The sequence below is a fragment of the Enhydra lutris genome, unplaced genomic scaffold (genome assembly GCF_002288905.1).
Source record: "Enhydra lutris kenyoni isolate GAN:26980312 unplaced genomic scaffold, ASM228890v2 scaffoldscaffold10, whole genome shotgun sequence".
Lineage (NCBI taxonomy): Eukaryota > Metazoa > Chordata > Mammalia > Carnivora > Mustelidae > Enhydra > Enhydra lutris.
This window is the reverse complement of record NW_019154094.1, coordinates 35,729,398-35,755,076: the sequence shown is the minus strand read 5'-3', so window position 1 is coordinate 35,755,076 and position 25,679 is coordinate 35,729,398. Positions and strand designations below refer to the sequence as shown.

The window sequence follows — 25,679 nt, the reverse complement described above, 5'->3', positions numbered from 1 at the left end:
GCAGCTGACAACAACCAGAATGCTCTGAGTCACATGGACAAGTATTTTGGTGGCTTTATACCCCAAGCAGAGGAGCCAGCTGAGGACCAACCCCAGTCACTGACACGGATGGAGAATCTGCCAGCTTACCGATAAAGGAACAACTGAAGCGTCATCCTAAAATCCATTCTCCCTCCCTACTGTATCTAGTTATCTTCTCTTCTCCTTTTCTACTAACTGTATTTCCAAAATAGAGAGGCGTTTCCATTCCACTAGTGATCTAGAATGACAGGGACACTGCCCAGGACATTTATATAGGATAGCTGTTTTCATGGTGAAGTTACTGAGGTAATGGGCTATTCATCCAATTTTTTCAGAAACTCAGTAGGAAAAACACAGCTACTGTATTTAGGTCACACTTCTCTCCAAATTTCCCTGTTTCCCAAACATTGGTTTCCATAGTGACTCCCTTCTCTTCATCCAGGATGAGCCTCTGGTTCCAACTATAAAATTCTCCCCATTGACTTTTATATACAGTTAGGGCTGGAGACTTGGCATGGGGCACTCCCCAGGCTGGGAATTTGCACTTACGCTGTCTCCGATGGATCGCAGCTTGTAAAACGGCTGAATATAAAACCAGGACCCTTCATTTCCAGCCTCGTCCAAAGTCACTCTCATGGCGTTCTTCTCCAGCAGAGCCGGAAGCCTCTTATTCACAGTTAGGTATTTATTACTTTTCAAATGCAGGAGCTGAAAACCCACGGAGGAAATAAGGTGAGTGTCAGCAGGTCTCTGAATCTCTGTGATGTCTTCAGTCACAAAATATGTTTCAAACATTCCTTCTACCCCTGAGCTAACTTTAAAGTTAGAAAATCGTCAACGTGTCTGAGGCAGGGAATAATTGGAAAATAAGGAAGAGCAAAGGAAGAAGTAGAGGGAAGAAGAAATATTTTATTCCCCACCCCCAACATGGCCATGAACAAGACGAAAGTTGTTCAGGTCAAGTGCACCATCAGCAAGGAAGAGCATACCATCTTTTAACAAGTAGGAGCTTAATCCCATGTAAAGAAGCTGAGGAACTGCAATCCGAATACTGCTGACCTGAACATGAAGCTGAGGGAAGGCATTTTTGAGCACAAGAAATAGTTGAAGAGATGACCCTATAAGGAGGTAGTCATTTCATGTGGAATAACATGGCTGCTATAAATTTCCACCTCCAACTGCAACTTTATTCTTTATTCTTGGGAAAACCAAAGATCTAAATGGGAAACAACTTGTCTCATAGTAGGTCTACACCAGGAAGCGCTGATTAATGCCTCCCAAATTAACAGGCTATAAGAGAAGATGGAAGGGTAGATGAAAGATTGCCCAAATCCTGGAGAAATATTAAGATCAGTATGGAACTGCATTGCCAACTGCCAATATCCCTTTTTCACATGTTAATAGGTACACTTTCTAGAACATTCCTAGGAGGTCCACATTCTTCTATCAATTCAACAGCATTCTATCAATGCTGTTTGGGTTATGGGTCTGATTTGTGAGTCCCTGGCATGCCTCGGTCATTATACACAAGGGGAAGGCAATGCCCTCTTAAGTCTCATCATTACCCTGGGGAGGGGCCCCTAATCCTCCACATAGCTGTCCAGGTGCTGAACTCAGTTGGTTTATAAACTGACATTACACAGAGATGGAGATGGATCCCAAGATCCAGGGTTCAGAGAAGTAATAATAAGTAATATCAGCTAAAATATATTCAGAGCCTACTCTGGGACAGGTACCTCTCAATCATTCTAGAAAACTAGTACCATTATTATTCCCATTTTGCTAGTGAGCAAACTGAGGCATGGGAACATTTCTCGCCCCAAATCTCATAGTTATTAAGTCACAAAATCTGAATTGGAATACATGGGAGAGTTTATATTCTTAGCCCCTGTGCCTACCTTCCATCTTCAGTTCAAGCCATATTCTCTGATCTAACCACAGGAGGGAGTCCAGAATTTGAAGGCACTGGTCTGACCCAGTAATAAAGCAGATACTGAACTCTGGACCCACCTGGACCCTTGTGTCCTTTCTCATTTGGACAGAACTTGAAAGGATGGTCGAGTGGGACTAGCAGGACGCATCTTCACACAGATTTTAAAGCTACTTTATTATTGCAAAAGGCCAAATAATAATAACCCATTTAAACATAAAAGGTTGCTATTACCAATGTGGCAATTCTAGTTTTCACATGCTCTAGATTATCACTGCTATCTAACACAAATAACAATGGGAAAGAATTCCTTTGTAACCAGTCAAGTTTAAATGGTAAGTGCTATCTTTTCAAAAGGTAAATAATGGAGCAGGATAATCAGATGGGTCAGGTCTTCAAAAGTTGGTAACTATTACCCTTTGTGTCTCTATCAAAATGATCTGGCAACTAGGTAAGTAGAAAAAGGCTACAGGAGTACCTGGGTGGCTCAGCCAGTAAAGCCTTGGACTTGGGTTTTGGCTCAGGTCAGTATCAGGGTCTCTAGATCGAGCCTCTGATTGGGTTCCGAACTCAGTGGAGAGTCTGCTTGAGATTCTATCCCCTCCCTGTCCTTCCCCCTCTGCTCCTCCCCTCCGCCCACCCCCACTCATGCAGGCACCAGCTCTCTCTCTAAAATAAATACATAAATAAAATCTTAGAAAAAAAGGAAAAGGCTACATTTGGCACTGGACCTCCTCTCACACTATTTTCTGCAAGGATAGACCCAGATAGATTTTCTTAGCAAACCCCACAATAGCTATTTCCTAAAGTGTGATTTAACCCCATGCCAACTTTAAAGGCACAAAGGATAAACAAGTGAACCTCACAACCTGTGAGACAAGACATGAAACCTGTCATCAAATATTCTACCTGAAGGTACTGAATTGCAGTGATTGCCCCATGACCAGCTCTTGAACCAACAGATAAAAGTTATAGGGAAGCCAATTTTTACCCAATAGAGAGAACTTTCAAAGAAGGCAAGTGAAACAAAAGTACAGCCATCAGGCTCATTTCCAGATAGGGAACTTCCCACTTCAAATATTTGCACAGAACTTAAATTACCAACCACAGGGCAGAGTAGCGGTTTCTTGCACTGAGAGAGGGCCAACTCAAAAGCCCAAGAATCCAACACATATAAGAAGAAATGCTAGACCTTTTGCACCAGACTGGCTGTCTCCATGGGAGCCCTGTTAGAAAGCTGTCCAAACCCAATTTTCTGTGTTTATTTTTCAGCTTTGCTCTTTGTAACACTCCAGCTCCAGAAGAGAAGAGTGGCCATGACCTACCTGGATCACGTTGCCATATTGGATTACGGTCCCCAGCAATTTCCTGTTTTCTGTCTCATTCTGCTTCTTTTCCAAGTCTGCAGCATGCTGTACATGGAGAAGGAAGACTGGTCACAAAGAGAAAACAATGGCTTGTGTTTCTCCACAGTGATGCAAAACCCATGTCACCAGTTCATATGAGAAATGCAGAAATAAGCAAATACGTAAGCAAAATGAGCAAGGGGTTCAGGAAGCCATCCCACTCTGCCCTTTTTGGCCTTCTTGGCTTTTTTTAAATTTTTTTTTTTTCTTTCAGGCATTCATGGACATCTGCTTAGGTTAAGATTACGTCAAAAGCTTATGTATTTTTGAGGAAAATAGGGTAGGGGTGGGAGAAAATTTGCATAACCCTTTTATGATTTGTAAAAGTCCTCTTTTAACGTTTTAGAATAAAATAAAACTGAATTTAAATGCTGATTTTGGGTGATTTTTGGTTCTCTGTTCTGGAAAATTCATGAGCCTTAGTTTCTACTTTTGTAAAATAAGGATAAAAATAGTACCTATACTCTCATGTACCCATAGCGCCTGGTCACTGCAGCTTTTAATGGAATGATGCTTATTATTATTAGACATTATTGTAATTAATTTAATTTTAATTTTTTTAAGATTTTATTTATTTATTCGACAGACAGAGATCACAAATAGGCCCAGAGGCAGGTAAAGATGGGGGGGGGAAGCAGGCTCCCCGCTGAACAGAGAGCCCAATACGGGGCTCGATCCCAGGACCCTGGGATCATGACCTGAGCTGAAGGCAGAGGCTTTAACCCACTGAGCCACCCCGGTGCCCATTTATTTAATTTTTATAGTAGCTCCTTGAGGGGGGGTTGTTATCACCATTTTAAAAAGAAAAAACAGACTCAGAGATTAAAAGGTTTACTCAACACTGTAATTAGTTGGATGGTAGGTACACAAGGAATTTGTTAATAATATCTACTTCTGTGTATATTTAAAATTTAATTAATAATGTCTTATTTTGGGGTACTTGGGTGGCTCAGTTGGTTAAGGTCTTACTTCAGCTCAGGTCATGATCTCAGGGTCCTAGGATCAAGTCCTGCATGGGGCTCCTTGCTCAACAGGGAGCCTACTTCTCCTTTGCCCTCTGCCTGTTTTGCCCCCTGCTCATGCTCTCTCTCTCTCAAATAAATAGATAAAATCTTAAAAAAAAAAAAAAACAACCCACATCTGTACTGTGCTATGTGAGCGCACATGTACACACACACACACACACACACACACACACACACACACACAGGAGTATTACTCAGCCATTAAAAAGAATGAAATCTTGCCATTTGTGACAATATGGATGAACCTGAGGGTATTATGCTAAGTGAAAGAAGTCAGACAAAGACAAATACCTAACGATTTCACTTACATGTGGAACCTAAAAAACAAAACAAATCAACCAGCAAGGGGCGTCTGGGTGGCTCTTTCAGCTAAGCATCCAGCTCTTGATCTCAGCTCAGGTCACAATCTCAGGACCGTGAGTTCAAGTCCCACATTTAAAAAAAAGAAAGTGACAAACAAAAAGCAGAAACAGACCAGTATATAATGACAACAAACTGGTAGGTGCTAGAAGGGAGGGGGCAAACACCTTTGGAGTGGAGTGGGAGGTGTAGTCTTCCAGTTATGGAATAAATAAGCCATGGGGATGAAAGGCACTGCATAGCGAAGAGAGTCAATGATGCTGTGATGGTGTTATATGGTGACCGGATGGTAGCTATACTTCCGGTGAGCATAGAATAACCTATGAACGTGCCCAGTCACTACTTTTACACCTGAAACTAATTTAACATTGTGTGCCAACTACGCTTCAATTTAAAAATCAATAAAATATAATGATGTTGGATTTTTTTTTTTTAAATCACATCTATTAAGTAGCAGGGATAATCCTCAAACCCACATTTGGGTTAACTGCAAATCTATAGGTACAAAAGGGGCCAGCAGTCAATACTAGTCCAAATTTGGCATGCTCGGGAACCTGGGAAAGCTGAAGATAGGGTTCCAGAAGAGTCAGCCAGGGCCATCAACCGGAACAGGCATTTTTATTCATTTACTTGTACACCTCAGAAAGTACTGTTATCATATTATAACAAAGCTGAAGGGGAACTAGCTTTGTCCTAGGCAATATAGACACTGTTGTTCCAAGCTCTGTCCCCCAAACCTAGACTGGGTCAAACAGAAATAAATTAGCAGGAAGAAATCAGTATCTAATCTGATGGATAATAAAACCCTGGTGACCCGTTGTGTGTTTCAGAATAGTTCCCATTGTTCTCTTCCCAGAGTTTCCCTCTCCTTGAGGCCAGATGTCCCCAGATGCCAATGGGAAAATGGGTCTCTTTCCTAAGAACGGTCTGCATTCTTATAGGACCTTCTGGGCTTGGGCCTGGTTCCACCACATACCAGCTTTACCATCTTGGCCAAGTTACTTAATCTTCCCAAGCCCAACTCAGCATTCTTGTTCACAAAATGGGGACAATGCAAGGGAGATCAGAGAAAATGTTTGCCTGATATATAATAGGCATTCAATAAATTCTAACATTATTATACTACATCACTAAAGTTAAGAAATGTTCTAATGTTCTAATGATGAGAACTTCCACTGGTGAACTGGGTGTCTGGGTGGTAAAAGAGTATTTCCATTTCCTTCAAATTCAGCATCTGCTCCATCTCTACCTTCAGTGTAGGTATTTTTAGGAAGGTACATCTTCTGACAGAAATAAGCTGCAGAAAGCAATCCTAAACCAAAAAGAAACCACGTTACAGGATGGAATGACCTGCCTATGTTAGTGCCGATCACTGTTAAGTTTCTCCCATCTGTCTCAGCCCTGTAAAACAATGGTCTATTCAGAGACGTCCCTCCCTCTTTCTCCTGGAATCAGGTACCAGTCTGCTTCTCTCAGTTACCCAAGGATAAAAATCCACTGGGTTCAAGACACATCCAGAAATAATACCAGGACGGACAACATGATCATCCTAGGCATCTGAACTGCCCTCAGCACTGAGCTTAGCTCTCCCTTCCCCTCTATCCACACCCTCCCTACATTTCCTCCCACCTTCTGTTCTCCCTAGTTTCATGCCTTGCTGCACCCCTCCAGAGATCTCTGGAGTACCCCACACATTCTACAGGTAGTCTCCCAAACACAACACTGGACTGAATGCACTTGGAAGGAAGGTTTAGACTTCTTAGAGAGGCATTTGTTCTTTCTGCTAAGTAGCTGTCTCTGTTAATATGGACAGAACATTCAAGAAAGAAAAAAATGTCCAAGTGGGAAAAATCATACATTCAATAAAATAAGACACAACGTTTTCCAACAAATATAGGTTTTCCTATACTCAAAACCTCCTACTGAAAGGACTCATGTTAGTAATTCACAAGGCAGTGTTTCTTGGACTTAATGATATAAAGGCACCTAGGTGGCTGTCAGTTAAGCTACTGGCTCCTGATTTTAGCTCAGGTCACAATCTCAGGGTTGTGAGACTGAGCCCAGGAGTCTGCTTGAGATTCTCTCTGTCCCTCTTCCTTTGCCTCTCTTTAAAATAAATAAATCTTTAAAAATAAATAAATAAATAAATAAATAAATAAATAAATAAATGATATAAAGGTTACAGTTTAAGAGAAAAAACTCTCATGGGCATTCGTCTTACTCCCAATTTCCAGTGGCCTCAGTTTAAGAAGCACTCATCTAAAATATTAAGTTCCTAGTTACAAGTAGATGAAGTACAAATGTGGCAACTCAGTGTTTGCTGTCATGTCTAAAAAGAAACATCAAATCAGTCATCAAGAAGGCATATAGTCCATATTAAAAATTAAATACCACCAGCTCTACATATTAAAGAGTATTTGTTTAAAAAGATATAAAAGGTAAAATGAGAAAACATTAGAGAACAAATACCTAAGAACCTCTCTTAAAATGCTGACTGTCTCATCGGAAATACTGTTGAAAGGTTTAATGATAACCAAGCCTATATAACCATATATAAGAACATTCAATGCATCAACCTCATGGACTATTTGAAGACTTCACTTTTCCTATAAGCATAAGCGTACTTTGCTTAAGGAGAAAACTCTCCAATTCATTTTACTTTTTACTAAATACATAAATGCCAAATGTGTTCACTTGAATTCACCCATCGTTCCTTAGATAACTTCCTCCACAAAGCCAAATTCCAGCCTTAGACAAAACCATCTTCATGATTTTTGTGTTTCAATAGGTGAGGCGCAGATCGATAAAAAGGGAGTCAGGTACTAACTACGCCTGGGCCCACTGACTGAGGTTGTTTTGCCCTTGAACAGAACACAACTTGGTCTGTTAAACCCCTCAAGTACATTCTAAGGAATGGCCCATGCTGTGAAACGGTGAACTGACAAACCTTTCTGAAGGATTATCTGGCCATGTCTCTCAAGGATTTTCAATGGGCGCCACTTTGATTTGGCAATTTTGTTTATAGAAACTTCTCCTCAAAAGATAATCTTGCATACAAACAGGTCCATAACAGCTAGTTTCAGTCCTGTAAAAACTGCCAGGATTGTGAATACCGCCCACCCCACAAGGACTGACTATGTAAAATCACAGTGTTGACATACAACAGAGGAAGTGGCCATGTGGCCACTAAACAGGAAAATAAAAAGATTCTTATTCTTATATTAAGTGAAAAAAAGTGAGTTAAAGAAAGAGAAGACAGCCGTATGTTCCCATTGATACTTCAAAATGTAGAAATACAGGAATATACAGAGGTGGGGGGGTGCCAAATATAAACCAAGACTATATTTGAGGAGTAAGATTTAGGGATTGTATTTTTTTTTCCTTTTCTTACTCATATATTTTGAAATTCTTTTTCTGTAATACTCATGTGTATTATTTCTTCAAAAACCTCATCATACCTCTGTGACAGATAGCCTGGATTTTTAAAATTCATCTTAAGTGTGTTATGTTTTCAAAATTTAAAACCTTGTAATTTAAACACCTGTTGCTCTTCTCCCTTAAACACTGGGTTGAATTTCCAAGGAAAAAAATCACACTTAATGCTATGGTCTCTATCACCATGGTTCACCCTGGATATTACCATGCTCCCTAAGTGACATGAAGGTCAATCTTATCATAGCCACCTGTTAGCTTACGTCAGAAAAACAGAGAAACCATTCTTCAGTTACTATAGAAAGGTCACCGGAACATGGGGAAAGGTCAACAAGCTCTACAATGTGTAATACAATATGGAATTAAGGCTTCTGAAAACAAGCAATATAGGACCCAAACTTCGGGAGACAAGAGACTCATCACTCCTCTGGCTTTTCCTAGTTTGTCAAGACTATGACTTAATGTAATTGACAGTTTCTCAGAACCAAAACAGTGCAGGTCAAAATGCTGTCAGCAAACAGTAGTCAAAGCCTTTGAACATATTATTTGATTTGTGGGTGGGAGAAGCTCATTTTGCCAAAAGACTTTTGAGAAATCATAACGAGAAGAGTCACAATCCAATTAGTCCTGCAGAGGGAATGAACACACAGTAACCAGCCACTAGATGTCATTCTCCCTCAGAACGCTGTTTATATGTTGCTTATCCTAGTGAAAAGGAAGTCAAGTGGTCTAGACAACTAATTCCTTAAATGGCATTAATTTAAAATTATCTGACCTTTGATTGGGGTGCTGCACAGTAGTTGACAAAAATAAAAATGAAAACCCACTGGAGACTTGCCATCAACCCCGAAAAGTAGGCAGCTGCCCAAAATACAACATTTTAATGACTGCACTAAAACACGTACACGACTTCCAGACACTAGAGGGGAAAAAAAGTCCAAATAAGCAGCAAAGTAGGAAATGCACGAAGTCAACATCCAAGTCACATCAGCAACCCTAAATCGGGGGAAAGTACCAGTTTCCTTTTTAAAAAATGTTTTAAAGAACCAACAGCATGAAAGAGCTATTTCATTTTCTTTCTTTTGCTTTCTTTCTTTCTTTTCAAATGTGTTCAGAGTTCTTGATCACCTTCAAGATTGCATTTTTTTTCAACTGTGCAGTTTTTTTCACAGTTCATTCATGAGAAGGAGCCCTGAAAGGAACTTTCATTGAAAGGAAAAACGACAGTTCATTACAGGTTGCAAACGGGTGGCTAAAGAACCCCATCCAGCTCGAGATGTTATTGTACTGAATGGATGCTTTAAACTTTAATTGAATTAGGTGCCAACATCTTTTGAAAAATTGACATATTAGATAGAAAGCATGAATTTTTAGCTTCTCTTGAAAAAGTATAAGATGTGGCAGCAGCTCTGGGCCCATGTCCCCACGCACCAACAGCAGGGGCACGGAACTGCCCTGCTCTGGACCCACACACATGCACATTCCACTTAGCAACCAGGCCCACCAAGTTCCTTTTATTCCAGTTGGCTTCCTGCATGGTCAAGAGGAATCTGAATTTCCAACTTCTGCTGTAAAAAGCATAGGAAAAGGAAGGTTTTTGAGAGGTACTAATAAGATCTGATAGAACAGAATGATTTTCGTATCAGAAAAAGAAAAGTCCAAACTACGAAAGATGTACTTCTTCCAAGATAACCCCACAGGCATAAGCACTCAACAGCTACTGAGAGAGATGTGCAAAATCAAACAGTCTTGCCCAAACCATTCAACTAGATTGCCACAGTCCCAACACAAATGTCAGGAGGATCCTGGGTCATCACAATGGTTGGGGAAGGTGGGGGTTGCTACTGATATTCAGTGCACAGAAGCCAGGGATGCTGGATTCCCCGAGATGCGTGGTACAATCCCGTCTAAGGACAAAGCATCATTCATCCTGTACAGTTGCATGTCTGACTGACATTTACATGGGTTAAAAGGCTGTCTGCAATTTCTGGGTCTAGCTCCTAACTCCACTTTACGCATCAACACAAAGCATAGTTTGATAGGGTTTAATTACCACTAACACATTTACCCAAAATGCAAGTGCTGTTTAATAAAGGGAGGAATGTCCTTTGCATTCTTTGTAACACTACCAAGATCTGCTGACCATTTTGGAAAATTACTTACCAAAAAAATTGCTTTTTAGTGGCAGTACTATACACCTACCTGAGTCATAGTCCTTGGCTGCCTCATTCAGAGTTTATACAAATAGGAGTGAGCATTTACTTAAGTCCCCTTGAGTAATCCTGCCCAAGCATTAACTAAAGCACACAATTATAAGATTTATTACTTTCCTCTTATTTCTTCTTTATAATTCATTTTTTAAAAATGTGGTGTCTTCAGAGGTTGTATTATGTATGAATGTTATTTCCTGTTTATAGAGTTACACAGTATTTTCTACTAAGAGGGAGTCTACTGAGGTTGAGAATGTCTGCCCTAAAATCATGAAAATAATGACACAATTCCTGAAGTATTCAAAGCAACCTATTTGTTTCTGTTCTTTCTTCTTCTCCTGACCTCTGACTCCCACAGATGCCTCAGACTGAGGCTTGGCACTTCTTTTTCCTCCAGGAAGCCCTCCCTGACTACTCATACTTATTCACAGAGATGGATTGGGGTGCTCCTTTTAGGTATTCCCGCAACCTCCCAGGTGCTTTTAGGATCACCTGTAATAGTACTTGCCATACTGTCTTGTCACCACCTCTTTATTCCTTATTAACTCTTGAGCTCCCAGAGGGTTCAGACACTGTCACAGTTTTATCCTGATTACCTAGCACAGTGCTCCTTCAATCAACAAATATTTCTTGAGCATCTACTATGTGCCAGATACTATCACAGGCACGGGGGACACAGTGGTGAACAAGCCAGCCATTCCTTTTCATCTTGTGGGGCTGCCATTCTAATGAATGAAAGAGGATAATTAAGGGAAGTACTAAATATAATTGCAGACTATCATCAGTGCTGAGAAAAACAGAGACTGTGCTGCAGTGGAGGAAAGCCAGCAGGGTATCACTGAGATAAGGAGATGAGGAGACACCTCGCTGAGATAACGCTTCAACAGAGATACGAAGGCAGCAAAAGTCTTCACTTAAGAAGAATCAGGAGAAGAATGTTCTAAATTGACAAACTGAAAGGTAGCAAAATTGTTAAGAGACTACAAAGGTAGCAAAATTGTTAAGAGACTATGGTGCTCAAAAAAAATGAAATGAAATAAAGCTACTGGAGCAGAGTACGTGCAGTTCAGAAGGCTCAGAGGTTAAAGCAGGATCCAGCAAGGACAACATCTGGATTTCATTGTAAGTGCAATGGCAGTGACTGCCGGTGTGTTCTCACCCTGCACAAGCTCACTGAGGTTAGGAACCAGGTCTTTTCATCAGACCTAGAGCACCTAACCCCCATCCAACACGGTGTACTCGGGATCAATGAGGCCCTCCACGTGAGCCTTCCTTTACCAAATGCAGCTGGTCGTGACTTTGCTGCGTATTACTCAAGGGGAGCCAGTGTGACAGATGACCGGGTAAGCTCCATGGGGCTCACAGATACACTGTGTCTTTAACTATTATCGCTAAGTCTCAAGAGAGACCTTTGTTTTTCCTTCTGGTAGCAAGTATCTGAGTGCCCACTATGTCTTGCAGGCATGAGAGACACAGCAGTGTACAGCAGTGTACAAACATGACACAAATCCGTGCCTGCGAGTAGTCTGTTGACATGAGTGGGGGGTAGCCGGCTGATAAAATACATTAGAAAGATTATGATAAATGACACTGAGAAAAATAAAGCAAGAAGGGGGGATAGTGAATGGGTTGCAATTTTAATACTACTACATTGGGTATATGTCATGTCGTTCTTCTAAACACCTCCAAGTAGTTCCACACAAATTAGCCTCACAGAAGAATTAGGTCATCTAGATACTAGACACTAGAAAATGATGTCACTGTTTTACAGACAGAGAAATACACTCGGAGAGGCTCAAAAACTTGCTCATAGTCACAGAGCACATCAGCAGTGGAATAAGCTTATATGCTAACTAGCAGTCAAGATAAAACAGTGATAAAATTTATTAAGCCCTTATTGTATGTTGCAGGCACTGTTCATGTGCCTTTCATGTGTCATTTCATATAATTCGCACACTAATCTCTTGATGTGGATATTATTCCCATTCCCATTTTATAAGCAGGTAATGAAGGCCCCAAAGAGCTGATTAAACTTCCCAAGATCAGCACTGAGTGAGTTTGCTTCCAGAGCTTGTGCTCATAACCAGTACTGTAGCTAGAGTTATCCCCGAAAGGGAATGCCTAAGAAAACAGTGCCTCTCAAGGGATCCCAGGGTGACTATGATCTCAAGGGTGACTATGACCATCTCTCCTTAGAGTCAGCTCCCTTTTCCCCCTTTATCAAAGAACATAGGAAAGCCTGTGCCCAGAGTTGGAGGGTTGCAAAGCTAATCCACTTCACTTAGACACAACCCAAGTGGCCGTTCCTAAGACCCTTGTCTCAGACAGGTCCCTCACAATACGTACGTGCAATTTGTTGAGCAATACGGCATCTGTTGTGCTGTTGGCCCCTGGCTTGGCAGCTTTCCAGAACTGCTTCTGGGCAGAGTAGCGATTCATGGGACATAGCTTAAAGAGGCAATCTAGAAGTGAAACAAATAAGAATGTTTTTGAGGAAGTATATGCATCCAACCTATGAAAAAACATTCTCTTAAGTATAAAGTTACAAGGCCCCTTTAGGAACTTCTCCTCTGACCTTTAATCTGTGCCAGCACAATGTGAGGTGCCAGGTGAGGAAACTGAGGCTTTCAGAAAGTCAGTCAATTCATTAGCTGTTGTCTCACAGCCAGTTAGTGGCAGAGCTAGGACTCAGAGTCTGGGGCTCTTAAAGCTACCCCATAGTTATCTCCTTTCCTTTGTGATGGACAGACAGGAGAACAGACACCCTAGTCATATGCAACAACACAAGCATTTTCGAATGCAAATACAACTCTCTTCAATCCAACTACATTTAAAAAAAAAAAAAAAAACTACAGAAGGGGCACCAAGGTGGTTCAGTGGGTTAAGCCTCCAACTCATGAATTCAGCTCAGGTCTTGATCTCAGAGTTGTGAGTTCATGCGCTATGTTGGGCTCCACACTGGGCATGGAACCTACTTAGAAATAAACACTAGAGAAGCTTTTTTATAGGGACCTCTTAGGGCAGTGGTCTCTTGAGTACCATATACAAAATGATTCTCGGGGGCAGAAATAAAATATCTGGGGCTTGGAGAGAAACAGTGAAACAGCACAAGCCCTTTCCCCTCAGTGTCAGTGCGTCACGATGTGCTTCCATGTGGGTGTGCCTGGACTCATACAACTTCATATACTGTCTTAGAGAGTAGGTAGAACTGGCCCTCACAACAGACTACTGGCTTCAAAGTATTTCTGCAAAGAAGTCCAACCAGCAAAGATAACGGTAATGCAAACTTAGCAAGTAAGACAAAGGCACAATCAACTCTTGTTGCATTCCCTTTGTGAGCCACTAGACAGGGAAAATAATGATGATCCAAAAAAAGGAAATTTGAAATCGCCTAGATAATAACCTAATAAAACCATTTAAAGCATTGTCTCTAATGATGAGCCTAACCCTACAGCACCTCTGGGCCTCCCAGCAGGATAATCATAATAGGATAATCCTGATAGACAGGATACAATACTGTTTAAACTTAATATTTTCATCAATGTTCACTTTCCTGCTTGTTTTTATAATATATACAATATATTAGTATAGTAACAGATATTCAGAACTTTCAAATATATACATAGACATAGTTTAGGGGTATACTTGTCAAATTTTTGATAGGGACATGCCACCAAAAAAAGTTTAGAAATAGTTGCTCTAAAAAACTAACTCAAAAAATTGACACTATTCCCTGAGAAGTTTACATTTTGATATAATTAGGTTTTCAAGAGGTTAAGTATTTATAGAGTAAATTTAGTAACTCTGGAATGAAAACCTAGGTTTAGAAAAAGTTTACCCTAAAATATTTCAGAACAAACTTCTCAAGGATATTCAATCTAATAACCACACACTTATTCTTATCTGTTCACTGAAAGAGATTCTCTTAAAGGACCTCAAATGGGAAAATACCTAATTATAGTTTACACCAAATAACTCTCTCAAAGCAACAAAAATTCATTTGCTATCAGGTAGGTAGACACAATGGCTTTGCTGTAATTCCAATCACTGTTTCTTCTAGTTAGGATCAGTGAATTTTTACAAAGTACTGCACAATCACTTGACACTGTTCAGGAAACAAAAAAAATAAATAAATAAAAGATCATTTAATTGTAAAACTAAAAAGTACTTCCCCCCTTTCCATAATCTTCTTCTTCACTAAATATTTCTACCTAATCACAAGCAGTTACAAAGTAAATATAAAAGCATAGATATCCACCCTTATCAAGAACATAATCCTTAATCTATTACTCAAAGTAATCATTAGGGCATATGAAAGATGCTTTCTAGATAGAAAACAAAGGACACCTCAGGTAACCTATTAAAAGATAGAGTTGTTATCCCCAACTCTTATGAAAGCCACAGGTCACTGTCATTTACTGTTTTAGTGGCAACTTAATGACATCATTAAGACACTATCCCCACCAGTTTCACCTATGTGAAAGCCCCCCCCCCCCCACTATTTACCCCATGAACAAGAACACACAACCATGAGACTATTGGTCAGCTTTAAAGGTCCCAGTTTTGGTGGTGGACAGAAGTGGGCTGGACAAGGGTGACATCCTTGATAATCACGTGACTGAAAGGACATTCAAAACATGAATGCCATCAGTATTAATATTTGACACAGAACTCACTTTATGGGCCAAATAGGGTGAACAATTTCAAACTTCATCAATAATAAGAGTAAAATGGTCTGCATTTTTTTCCTCTAACACACTTCATATGATAATAGCTAAATGGTATGAATTGCAAACAAAAGAATTTAAGTTGGTTCTAGGAACAATCAGGCTGGAATCATAATGCCAAGGGATTAACATGCAATGGAAAGTACCATTCGACAAGTGTTCATGGGACAGCCAAGTCCAACGCCCCACTTAAATAAATGGGCCACAACATAGGCTCAAAACTTCAGGTGACTTCACCTTCATCGAGGATGAGAGTGTCAGTTTAAGTACTAACAATCCAACCAGAGCCTTGCCGGAACTTCCACACTGACTACTTTCCTTGGACAAAACAAGGCGCTGCATTGGGTGAAGCATATTTACAACCAACCGCTATGTAAATACAAGAGATGCTAACAAACTAGTAACAGAACCAAATTAGCCTTGCTGATTTTGTCCTGTCTTCCCAGTTGCTTAGCAACTGATTCAAAGAGAAAATTAAATTAAGCAATTCAAATGTGATGTTAAACTAACCTTCCAAAATTCTGCAAGTCAGCGGCTCCACATCGCCCTTTGCTTATGTGGATGGCACAGCAGGGCAAAATTAGAGTTCCGTTGGATTCTAATACTGTGCTAAGTATAGGAATACACAAATACAGGAAATCCAGTAGAAGAAAATATATAATACATATTTGAGAGAAAGGAGTACGTGTGTGTGTGTGCGTGTGTGTGTGTGCACGTGTGTGTATATATACATATGTGTGTACACACACACACACACACATGCATGCACGTGCACATACACAGTGGTCTGATCTCACCCCAAAGAAATGCCACAAAGAATACCTTATGTGACAAGTGTTATTTTAGGCCTTTGAAGAATAAACTAAACTAAGCTTTCAAAAAATTACTCCTGAATATTCCTAAGCTTTCACAGATGCCATACTGGGCTAACACAGAAGTTGTTAGCTGAATAGAGGGTTGGGTTAGGTGCTAAAGGGCTGCGTGGGCTGGAACCCAAATTCAACAGGCCATGGGGGATCTTCTGTGGTTTAAATGGCATCCCAGAGCTTGGCTGGAAGGAGAAGGGTCAAATGCTTGAAGATGCATTAACTATGAAATGAGCACTTGTGGTGCACAATTAAAAGAGGAAATCAAGGGGGCACTTGGGTGGCTCAGGTGTTTAAGTGTCAGATTCTTGATCGTGGCCATGATCTCAGGTCATGAGTTCAAGCCCCACATTGGGAAACAAAAACAAAACAGAAAGAAGGAGAAGTCAAGAGGAGCCACAGGTGTTCATGGAGTCCTCTGTGACCGGGTCCCTGGGGGTGAAAGCAAAGAAGCCCTCTGGGGGGGGTGGGTACACCTTAGGGACTAAGCCAGATAATAAAGGCTGCCAGAAGAACAGCCAAAACCCCACTCCCTCCATACTATCTTCCACCCACATCCGTAGAATTTTGAACTCTAGAACAATAGGCTCCTGAGTGCAGACATTTTGTCTGTTTGGCATGCACTCGTAAACCAGGGCCTAGGAGTCCAGAAGGAGCGCAGCGATAGTTGCTAAGTTAGTGACTACACTGTGCTGTCATCTCTATAGCTCCCCAAGTGATGACAGGTATGTCCTCTCAAGACACCTCCAAGTCTAAGCCCCTGGGAATCTCTTCCCTAACTCAGTTACCATTTACTAACGTGCCTACTGTGGGCTGGGTGCAGTACAGGGTGCTGAAAATACAACGCTGAACCCAGCTCACACGTTTCTTAATGAGAACAAAAAACTCAAGACACAAGTTGAATGGCATTAAGTCAAAAGTACTGTGGAGGAATGAATTCTATACTGCCACAGTGTGGCCACCACGGAGACATGGCGTTCACACAGGTTCATCAGGATGGGCCCCCCTAGGACAGTGGCATTTGACAGATGGCTGAAGGGTGTGAGGAGCCACCTTGATAAACATAAGGAGGCAAAGCTTTCCAGCCAAAAGGACTAGCAAGTCCAAAGGCCCTTAAGTGAAAGAAATTTTGAAAAGGTTAAAAAAAGAGAGAAGAAAAGAAACCAAAAGAAAAGAGAAGAAACAATGGCCCGGAAGGTAATGGGCAACACGGTGAGTTACGAGATGTGGCCAGAGAAGCAAGCAGACGCTGCTTCACCCAGGTGGTGTAGACCCTGGCGAGGCAGGGAATTCTTATTTTAAAAGCAGTGAGAAGCTACCAAAGGGCTTTAAACAAAGAACCTCGGAAGGGAGCCTTGTTTTTTGGTGTTGGTGCCTACTAAGAAAGGGAAGGCTAAGGGAGGGGTGAATTTGGGGAGAAAAGTAGAAATCAGTAATTTTAACTATGCTTCGTTTGAGATGCCTATGAAACATCCAAGCCGAAATACTGAGTAAGCCGTCCATCAACTAGCAGGTGGGAAATACAGTAGTTATTTAAGGAGTGAGGGTGCAGGGTGGGTGGGGGCGCAGCGAAGAAGGATGGGGATGCTGAAGAGCAGAAACGTCAAGGAAGTCAGCATTACAAATAGAATTTAGCTACCCACCTGTGACTAGGGAGGGCAGAAAAAAGACCACTCCTCCCCCTTTCCTTCCTCCCAAAAGAAAACAGAAAAACCCAAATCCATCCTCTATGAAACTCAGTTTGATCTTCCCAAGTCACAAGAAATGAAGATGGAAAGAAGATGAAGGAGTGGAACTTGACAGGTAGGGAGAAGTGAAGCCTGAGTGTCTGCAGAGGGGTACCAGGGAGAAGGAAGCCAATTTTCCCAGTGGAACCCTGGAAGAGCTCAGGAACCCAGGATGACACTGTGCGGGGCACATCACTGCCCAACCCGGAGCAAGGACAAAGGGCTCCAGAGGCTGAGTGTGAGAAGCAGGAATGGCGGGGGATTCCATCCCCCTGCCACATGGAAACATACTGAAGCTTCCAGAGGCAGAGAAGACTCAGCACATGCTATGAAAGAGTTATGTAAACAAAGAAAAATGAGATTATTGCTAACTCCACAGGAAAGCTGCACATTAAAATCCAGTATGTTGGTAGCTCAACAGTGAACAATATTTACGTAGTCATAAAAATCCAAGACTGAATATTATTTGTCTAGCCAAAAAGAAGTGGTACAACTCTAATGGGAGGACGGAAGAGGAGCCCGGAGTGTCGGAAAGGCAGCTTCATCTATAATAACAGGAAGTCAGCAGAAGATATTTATAATAGGTTCACCTACAGACATTAAGAGATACACATCATCTAGAAATACAGGGGTAAATGCCAGTAGAAAATGTTAAAATATTCTAAATTGTTGCCTCTGGAAAGTGGGAGGCAGGAGGCGTCAGACATAGGACTGTTATTTTTTATTCTGCATTTTATCAATATTTGAACTTCTTTGAGGCAAAATTCACGTAACATAAAAATAAACCATTTTAAAGTGAATGGTGCAGTAGCATCTAGTACAAGGTTGGACAACCACTACCTCTACCTAGTTCCAAAACACTTTCATCACCCACAAAAGAAAGCCCCATATCTATGATGTTCATTTCCAACCCCCCATATTTCACTTTTTTAAAGAATGTGTACCTATCAGTGAAAATGTTTAACTTTTTTGAACAACCTTTTTGTAGTCAAAGGCATCTCAGTTCCTACTGAGTTACCACTCTGCAAATAAGTGACAAAAGGCAACAAGCTGGATAATGTCACAGATCAGCAGGGATACAGAACCCTTCTGCAATGGTGATGGGTACACAGACTAGCGTGGCTACTAGGGTTGAGTCAAGTTCTGTAGATATACACAGCCTGTAACATGTAATCCAGCAATTCTGCTACTGGGCAGACACCCAAAGACATGTCTCACTGGCCCCGGGTCTCCCACTTCCACTTGAAGGAGAAGGTTCTAGGGAAGAGAGCCTGAGAAGGCACACCTGCTCTTAACTGTAATGGCTTGGGAGTAACACAAAACCTGTATCACCAGTCATCAGTGATCACCCATCATCTGACCTCACCGTGCTACAAGGAGCTAAAAACTATACTTCAGCGGAGTGCCCAGGAAGAAGAAGGCGTTTGCTGGGTATGTAGCCAAACCCTATGGCTCTCTGTCCTTCAGAATGCCAACAATCCATTTCACCCTCTTACCACCATCCACCAGCTGGTGTCGTAGCAGTGAACGAGACAAAAATAGTCCCTTCTCTCATAGAATTTGAGCTCTTCAAACCTATTTCAATGACCAAAAACCACAAATAATCAACAATCTATCAATGACCAAAAAACACAAATAATCAACAATCTATCATTTTTTAAACAAAATTCTTTATTCATCCATCATATATAAATGCAACCTTATACAGGAGGAATCAAGGGGAGAGTTATTTAAGTTACAAGTATGAAAAATTTAAGTGTTGATCATTCATACGTTGCCTTCTTTTGAAAAGAAGAGAAAGAGGAATAAAAATTTCAAAAGAAAAGACAACATGATTAACCAAGAAAAGGCAGAGGATTAATCCCCCAGTAAGGGAGTTAAGATTTAAAAGGAGGTGTTGAAAGGGGACTACAAAACAGTCCAGTATTTTAACTATTCTCCCAATTCAAGTTTACTGCACTGAAAGTTTCACAAGGGCAGGACGAACCTGCCTTATTCATCATTCTGTCCCCACTGCATTCAGTAAAATATTGGGCCAAGGAACAAATGGATACTCAAGGCGGAAGAATACTCTAAAATGGCAGTTCACAAAAGTGAAACCTATTCTTAATTCCAACAGAAGCCTTCCATGAACAAGCAATTAATTGCAGCTCATTAAAAGAGGAAACCAGTACAACACATTGTTGGGTCTGTTGCTTGCTAATCACATTTCCCAAGTCATGACAAGAGCCCTTTGAAGTTAAGTGACATTTTCCAATTGGAACTGCCAAATAAACCTTCCATTACCTGTCTGTAAAAAAATATACACATTGTTATTAAGAGACCGAAGAAAACGCGATAATATTTTCCCATTTAGGCAACCAGGTGCTTTTTCTGAGTAGAAAACTCAGGACAGACACCATTTGAGAGTACAAACTTACAAGTAGTAGATAAGCCCTAGAGATCTAATGCACAAGCCTGTGAATGTAGACAACAGTAGTATACATCATAATCATCAAATCTGCTAAGAGACAGAACTTAATTATTCTAAACAATAAAAAAGGATAATTACATAATGTGATAGAGAGTCTAATTATTGCTACAATGGCAATCATATTACAACATGCAAATGTATCAAATTATCAAGTTGTATACTTTAAGTTTATACAATGTCAAATATATCAATTTAAAAAAATTCAATACCAAAAAAAAACAAAAAACAAAAAACAAAAAAACTCAAGCTGACTACAAGCAAGGCTGTTATCCTCTACTTTTATCATCTTTCCTGGTTGTAGTGCCATCATTCACAAACACAGTAATAAAGTGGAAATGCAGGTAAAAATTCCTTTTTGATCTACTTCAGCTCAACCAAGTAAATTTTTATTTACTTACTTGCACGCACTATTGAAAATGGATCAGCTTTAACCCAAAGATAGAAAGTAAAAAAAACTACTAAGTTAAAAAAGCAAGACCTCTTCCTACTCTATAAGACAAAAGTGCACACAAGTTCCTCCAGCTGCAGCCTCCACACAGGCATCTGCGAACCATTGGAATGTCAGATGTCCTGCCCTCTGCCCCCGGACAGACAGAGGCAGAGACCTGGAGCCAGTTAAAGATCACTTTGACAGCAGGGTCAGATGTCCAGAGGCAACATGCAGAGTGTTATCAGTGACAAGTGATGGGTCACTGCAACAGAGGCAGCCCCCTCCCTGCAAGCCGTGTTCCCAAGCAAGAACCTTGCTGTGCCTCTATAGCTCCCTTAGTGCCTGAACCTGGTTGCCTCCCTATTGATTTTGTGAGCTACGCAATATTCTTCCAGCAGTTGGTTTCCTTGGCTTATCTTAGTTTCTGTTGTTTACAATCAAGAGTCCTAGCTAAAAAACCACTGCACTCTGCTGGCAATGGAAATAAACAAAGGCTTTTACCATCACCAAAGAGAATGCCAAAAAGTAAGAGAGCAAATCTGGGAAGTTGGGTGTTCCCGCCCTGGTCCCACCCCTCACTAGTGGAGCAGTGTTGCCCAGGTTTCTACAGTTCTCTTCCTATAGCAAACAAGTCGTCCCTAAGGGACCACAGAGCCTTGAGACCGGATGGAGTAGGTGGAAGTGTGTTTTTCAGGTCAGGTCAGTCACAGAAAATCCAGACATGGACGTCTGTGTACACTGCTCTGCAATCTAGCTGACTGGGTTTAAACCTTAGCTCTATCATGTTAGCTGTATGATCTTGGAGAAAATCATCTCATCTCTGCAGGTTTTTGTCTCTTGCCTATAAAAGGGCAATAACCACAACAGCAAACTACAAACTAACTTAGAAGATTAAATGAACTACTTCGTTTAAAACAGTACAGATCCTGACATAGAAAAAACACTCAATAAATATTCGCCCCCCATGATAGAACGGATAAACAAACTGCATATTCATTCTACACAGCAACGCTGGGAGGATACACTGTAACAGATAACCAGCTATTGTCATACACGACAACATGGATGGATTTCACAAATTATTCTGAGTGAAGGAAGTCAAAAGCAAAAAAAATCAATTTATACTTAATAAACCCATTTATATGAACTCAAGAATAAGCGAAACTACAGAGTCTGAATACTGGTTATCTTTGTTAGGGGGTGATATTTCCTGAGAAGGGGTACCTTCTGAGGTGCTGGAAGTGGTCTCTACCTCAATGTGGGTGGGGGTCATGAGAGAGAGACTGTGTGTGTGTGTGTGTGTGTGTGTGTGTGTGTGTGTGTGTGCGTGTGTGTAAAACTTAAATGAGATCTGCATTTAAGGTACACGTGGATGTGTGTGTGTGTAAAACTTCAATGAGATCTGCATTTCAGGTACGTGTGTGTGTGTTCGTGTGTGCGTAATACCGCAATAAAAGATAAAAATGAAATAGCTGTTCTCCTAAAAAGGAGGATTAAACACATTTTCCCTTTATGTGAAAGGTTAACAATAGTGTCTGATTTCCACTGCTGGGAAAACATGCTTTGTTTTGTCAGGGTTTTGGGTTGGGCATTTGCTGGTTTATAATGGAGAGGAGGAAAGGCGCAACAGAGATTACATCACTGACTCCCCAAATGGCTTTGGTTATTTGCATTACTTGCAGGATACCCTGGCAATGAGCATTCCCTGGCCCAAAGCCTAATACCCAGAGGGACTGGGACCGAGGGAGGCTTTTCTCCACTGACTCCCTGTATTATCCAAATATAATACCATTAATAGGCAGCGGTTTAAAAATGCAATCTGCAACAAAATGCTAGAATGTCTATTTGCTTCAAAATAATCAGGGACAGGGGAGTAAAGGATAGAGATGAAACAAGATTGGCCATGAGTTGGTTAACTGTTAAAGTTTGGATTTCAGTACATGGAGGTTCATTATACCACTATTCTCTCAGCTAATATAAGCTTAAAATTTTATATAATAAAATCATCTGTGAAATTTCAAGTATGAAATTTTTATAAAAACCACACAAGCATTCACCAGGTCCAAAACAAGGTTGTTTTTAAGTTAAAAGGAAGGAAGGAGGGAAAGAAGGAAACCCCATTTATTTATATATATATATATATATATATGTATATGTGTATGTATATATATATATATATATATATATATATATATAACATATAAACAAACCAAACTGGTCCAATTTGCCAATCTACCTGAAAACCAATATACTCTGTAATGGAAGAAATAGATGGAGGGACTGGTCAGATAAGAAAGACAGTGGCGCCTGAGTGGCTCAGTCAGTGGAGCATCAGACTCTTGGTTTCAGCTCAGGTCATGATCTCAGGGTCGCGAGCTCAAGCTCCTGTGTGAGAGGTCCACACTGAGCATGGAGTCTGCTTGACATTCTCTCCTTCTGCCCCTCCACCTCTGTAATGCACTCTTGTGCTCTCTAAAATAAATAAATAAATCTTTAAAAAAAGAAAAAAAGGAAATACGATAGACTGAAGTGCACCCAAAAATTACAGGATGCCCAGCTCTAAGTTAGATCTGTGAAGGGGTGCCTTTGGCTCAGGTCATGATCCCAGGGTCCTGGGATTGAGCCCAGCATCAGGCTCCTTGCTCAGCAGGTAGTCTGCTTCTCCCTGTGCCCCTGCTGCTCCCCCCGATTGTGCGCGCACGCACACACACACACACACACACACACTCTCTCTCTCTCTCTCTGTCAAATAAATAAGAAAATAAATCTTAAAAAAAAAAAAAAGATCTGTGAATACCATATAATTCCATGGACTTTGGAAAGCTTTGCTCTAATAGAACTCTACATCCTTGGCACCTCTCAGAGTTAAACAGCTCTGGCTATTTAAACAACTACAGCACTTGTGAACCTCTGAGAATATGTCAAATCTTCTACAAAAGGGCATTCAGAAGGTCTGGAACATCTAGTCTGAAAGGAGTTACATAAGCTATTGGACTGGTCATCCTGGGATCCTCCTGGAAAAATACTTTTACCATTAGAAATTCCCATTACACAAAGGAAACATATGCTGTCTCAAAGTAATTGGATTTCTCCTTCATTCAACAAACATTTCTTAAGCGCCTGTGTACTAGAGATATAGAGTCAGTAAAATCTGGTCTTGAATGTCCTCAGGGAGAGAGGGGAGCCAACCGATAACTCTAGAGTATATGGAGCAGAAGGTCACCTAATCCCCCACCATTTGTGAGCAGGGCCTCTCCTCCACATGTTTTTGACTTTTTACTTATTATTCATACCATCAGTGAAGAGAGTCCTTCCCAAGTGACCCTTTCACTGACTCTAATCCATCAAAAAGGAATTACCCAAACGAATCAAGAGTCAAAGAGGTCATTTACTTCCCTAAATGAAGAGAAAAGTCACTTTCTAAATTTCATGACCTAGGTTTCCTTTACTTACACTTTATTTTTACCTTTGCAAACACAGACTACCAACAAGCAGCTTCTTGAAGTCAAAATATTTGCCATGAATGAGGATAACTAAACTTTTTCTCTCCCCAAAACACCTACCTGAAAGATATACAGTGCCACCCAGAAAGGTGCTTTGCTATAATAGAGGTTCTCCAAGAAGCACCTCTGAAATGAAAACCCCCCAAACAAGGTAGTTATACCAGGGTTTCTCAACACCATTATTGACAGTTGTGGCTGTCACCTATAATTTTTTGTTGTGGGGGACTGTCCCATGCACTGTAGGATTCTTAGCAGCACCCCTGGCCTGTACTCTTCAATTGTCAGAACTGACCCATCCCCCAGTTTCTTACGATCCAAAAATATCTCCAGATGTTGCCAAATATCCTCTGGCTGGGGCAAAATTACCCCTCACTGAGAACCACAGGATTAAACTGCCCTTCCTATCCTTCTTGAGAATCAGTGCCCTCAAGTTACCAAAAGTGACAAGAAGGACTGATAAAGACAGCAGAGAGAGGCAAAAAGCATTCTAGACCCTTACAAATTTTGTCTGAGAAGCAGCTATTTTGTTTGCTATACTTGAAATTCTACTTGACAGCTGGAATTCTCTCTCTGTAAGTGACTGTCCTGCCTAAGACCCTGCAGGGTTATGATTCTCCGGGCCGGCTAATCCTCAGAGTCATGTGGGGGGCTTTCAAAATAATACACGGCTCTGGCCCCTCGCTAGCAGATTGAATTCACTGGTCTGAAGGTCGGATCTGAGCAAGGTTTTCCACCCAAACTCCCCAGGAGATTTCCACTGAGAAGAGGTCCTTCAGGACTTCACATGGTAGCGGTGTGCTCAAACAGCAGTAGGACATCATCACCAGGGGATTTTACTAACATACTGATGTCTGGAGGGAGAGTGGGACCTAGGAATCCTCATTTTTACCAAGTTCTCCAGGTGCTTCTGATGTGAGTGGCCCCCAATCACACTCTTAGAAACAGTGGCCTGTAGAATAAATGAATTCTAAAAACAGCACTTCTCGAATTTTAATATGCAGACAAATCATCTAAGGATCTTGTTAAAATGCAGGCACTAATTTGGCAGCTCTGAGGAGGGATGTGGAATTCTGGATTTCTAACAAACTCCCAGGTAATGAGAAGTGCTGATCTGGGGACCACTCTGCCTAGCAGGGTTCTAACAGACTCCAGAGACAGCCAGCAACTTGGATCCCCAAGTCCTATAGGTACATATATCAAAGAGCTTAGCAAAGAAAGGTTCAAAGGTTCAGGCGTGGTAGAAAGAATGGTAGTCAGGAATGTGTGGCCCTTCGTGTGGTCCATCTCCAGCTCCACTTCTGCATAGCACTCCACCAACGTCCCACTTCAGCCATTCCAAACTACTGACAATTCTCATAAACATGTGCCATATGTCACTCTTCCGTATCTCTACCAAGTTGCTCCCTCTGCCAGAAATCGTCTTCCCATGCCAGCATCTCAATCAACAAAACCGTCATTTTCTGCCCTGGCCACTCTTCGTCCATTGTGCTTTAGGTTCACCTCAAAGTTCAGCTCCCCAGGGAAGACGTGCGTGTCCTCCACCCTACCCTCCCTACCACACAGGATCAT

The 25,679-nt window shown here is 41.1% G+C and overlaps 1 protein-coding gene across 2 annotated transcripts in view; it reads right to left on the bottom strand.

Annotated features, from left to right (window-relative positions):
• Nucleotides 1-25,679, bottom strand: part of LOC111144005 (inositol 1,4,5-trisphosphate receptor type 1) — a 330,013-nt gene that overhangs the window by 196,114 nt on the left and 108,220 nt on the right. For both annotated transcript variants that reach the window (XM_022498062.1, XM_022498063.1), the window contains exons 5-7: nucleotides 12,731-12,846; nucleotides 3,277-3,363; nucleotides 571-729 (exon numbers count right to left, since the gene is read on the bottom strand). In XM_022498062.1, coding sequence (XP_022353770.1) covers nucleotides 571-729; nucleotides 3,277-3,363; nucleotides 12,731-12,846 — 362 coding nt within the window. The remainder of the gene's footprint in view (nucleotides 1-570; nucleotides 730-3,276; nucleotides 3,364-12,730; nucleotides 12,847-25,679) is intronic.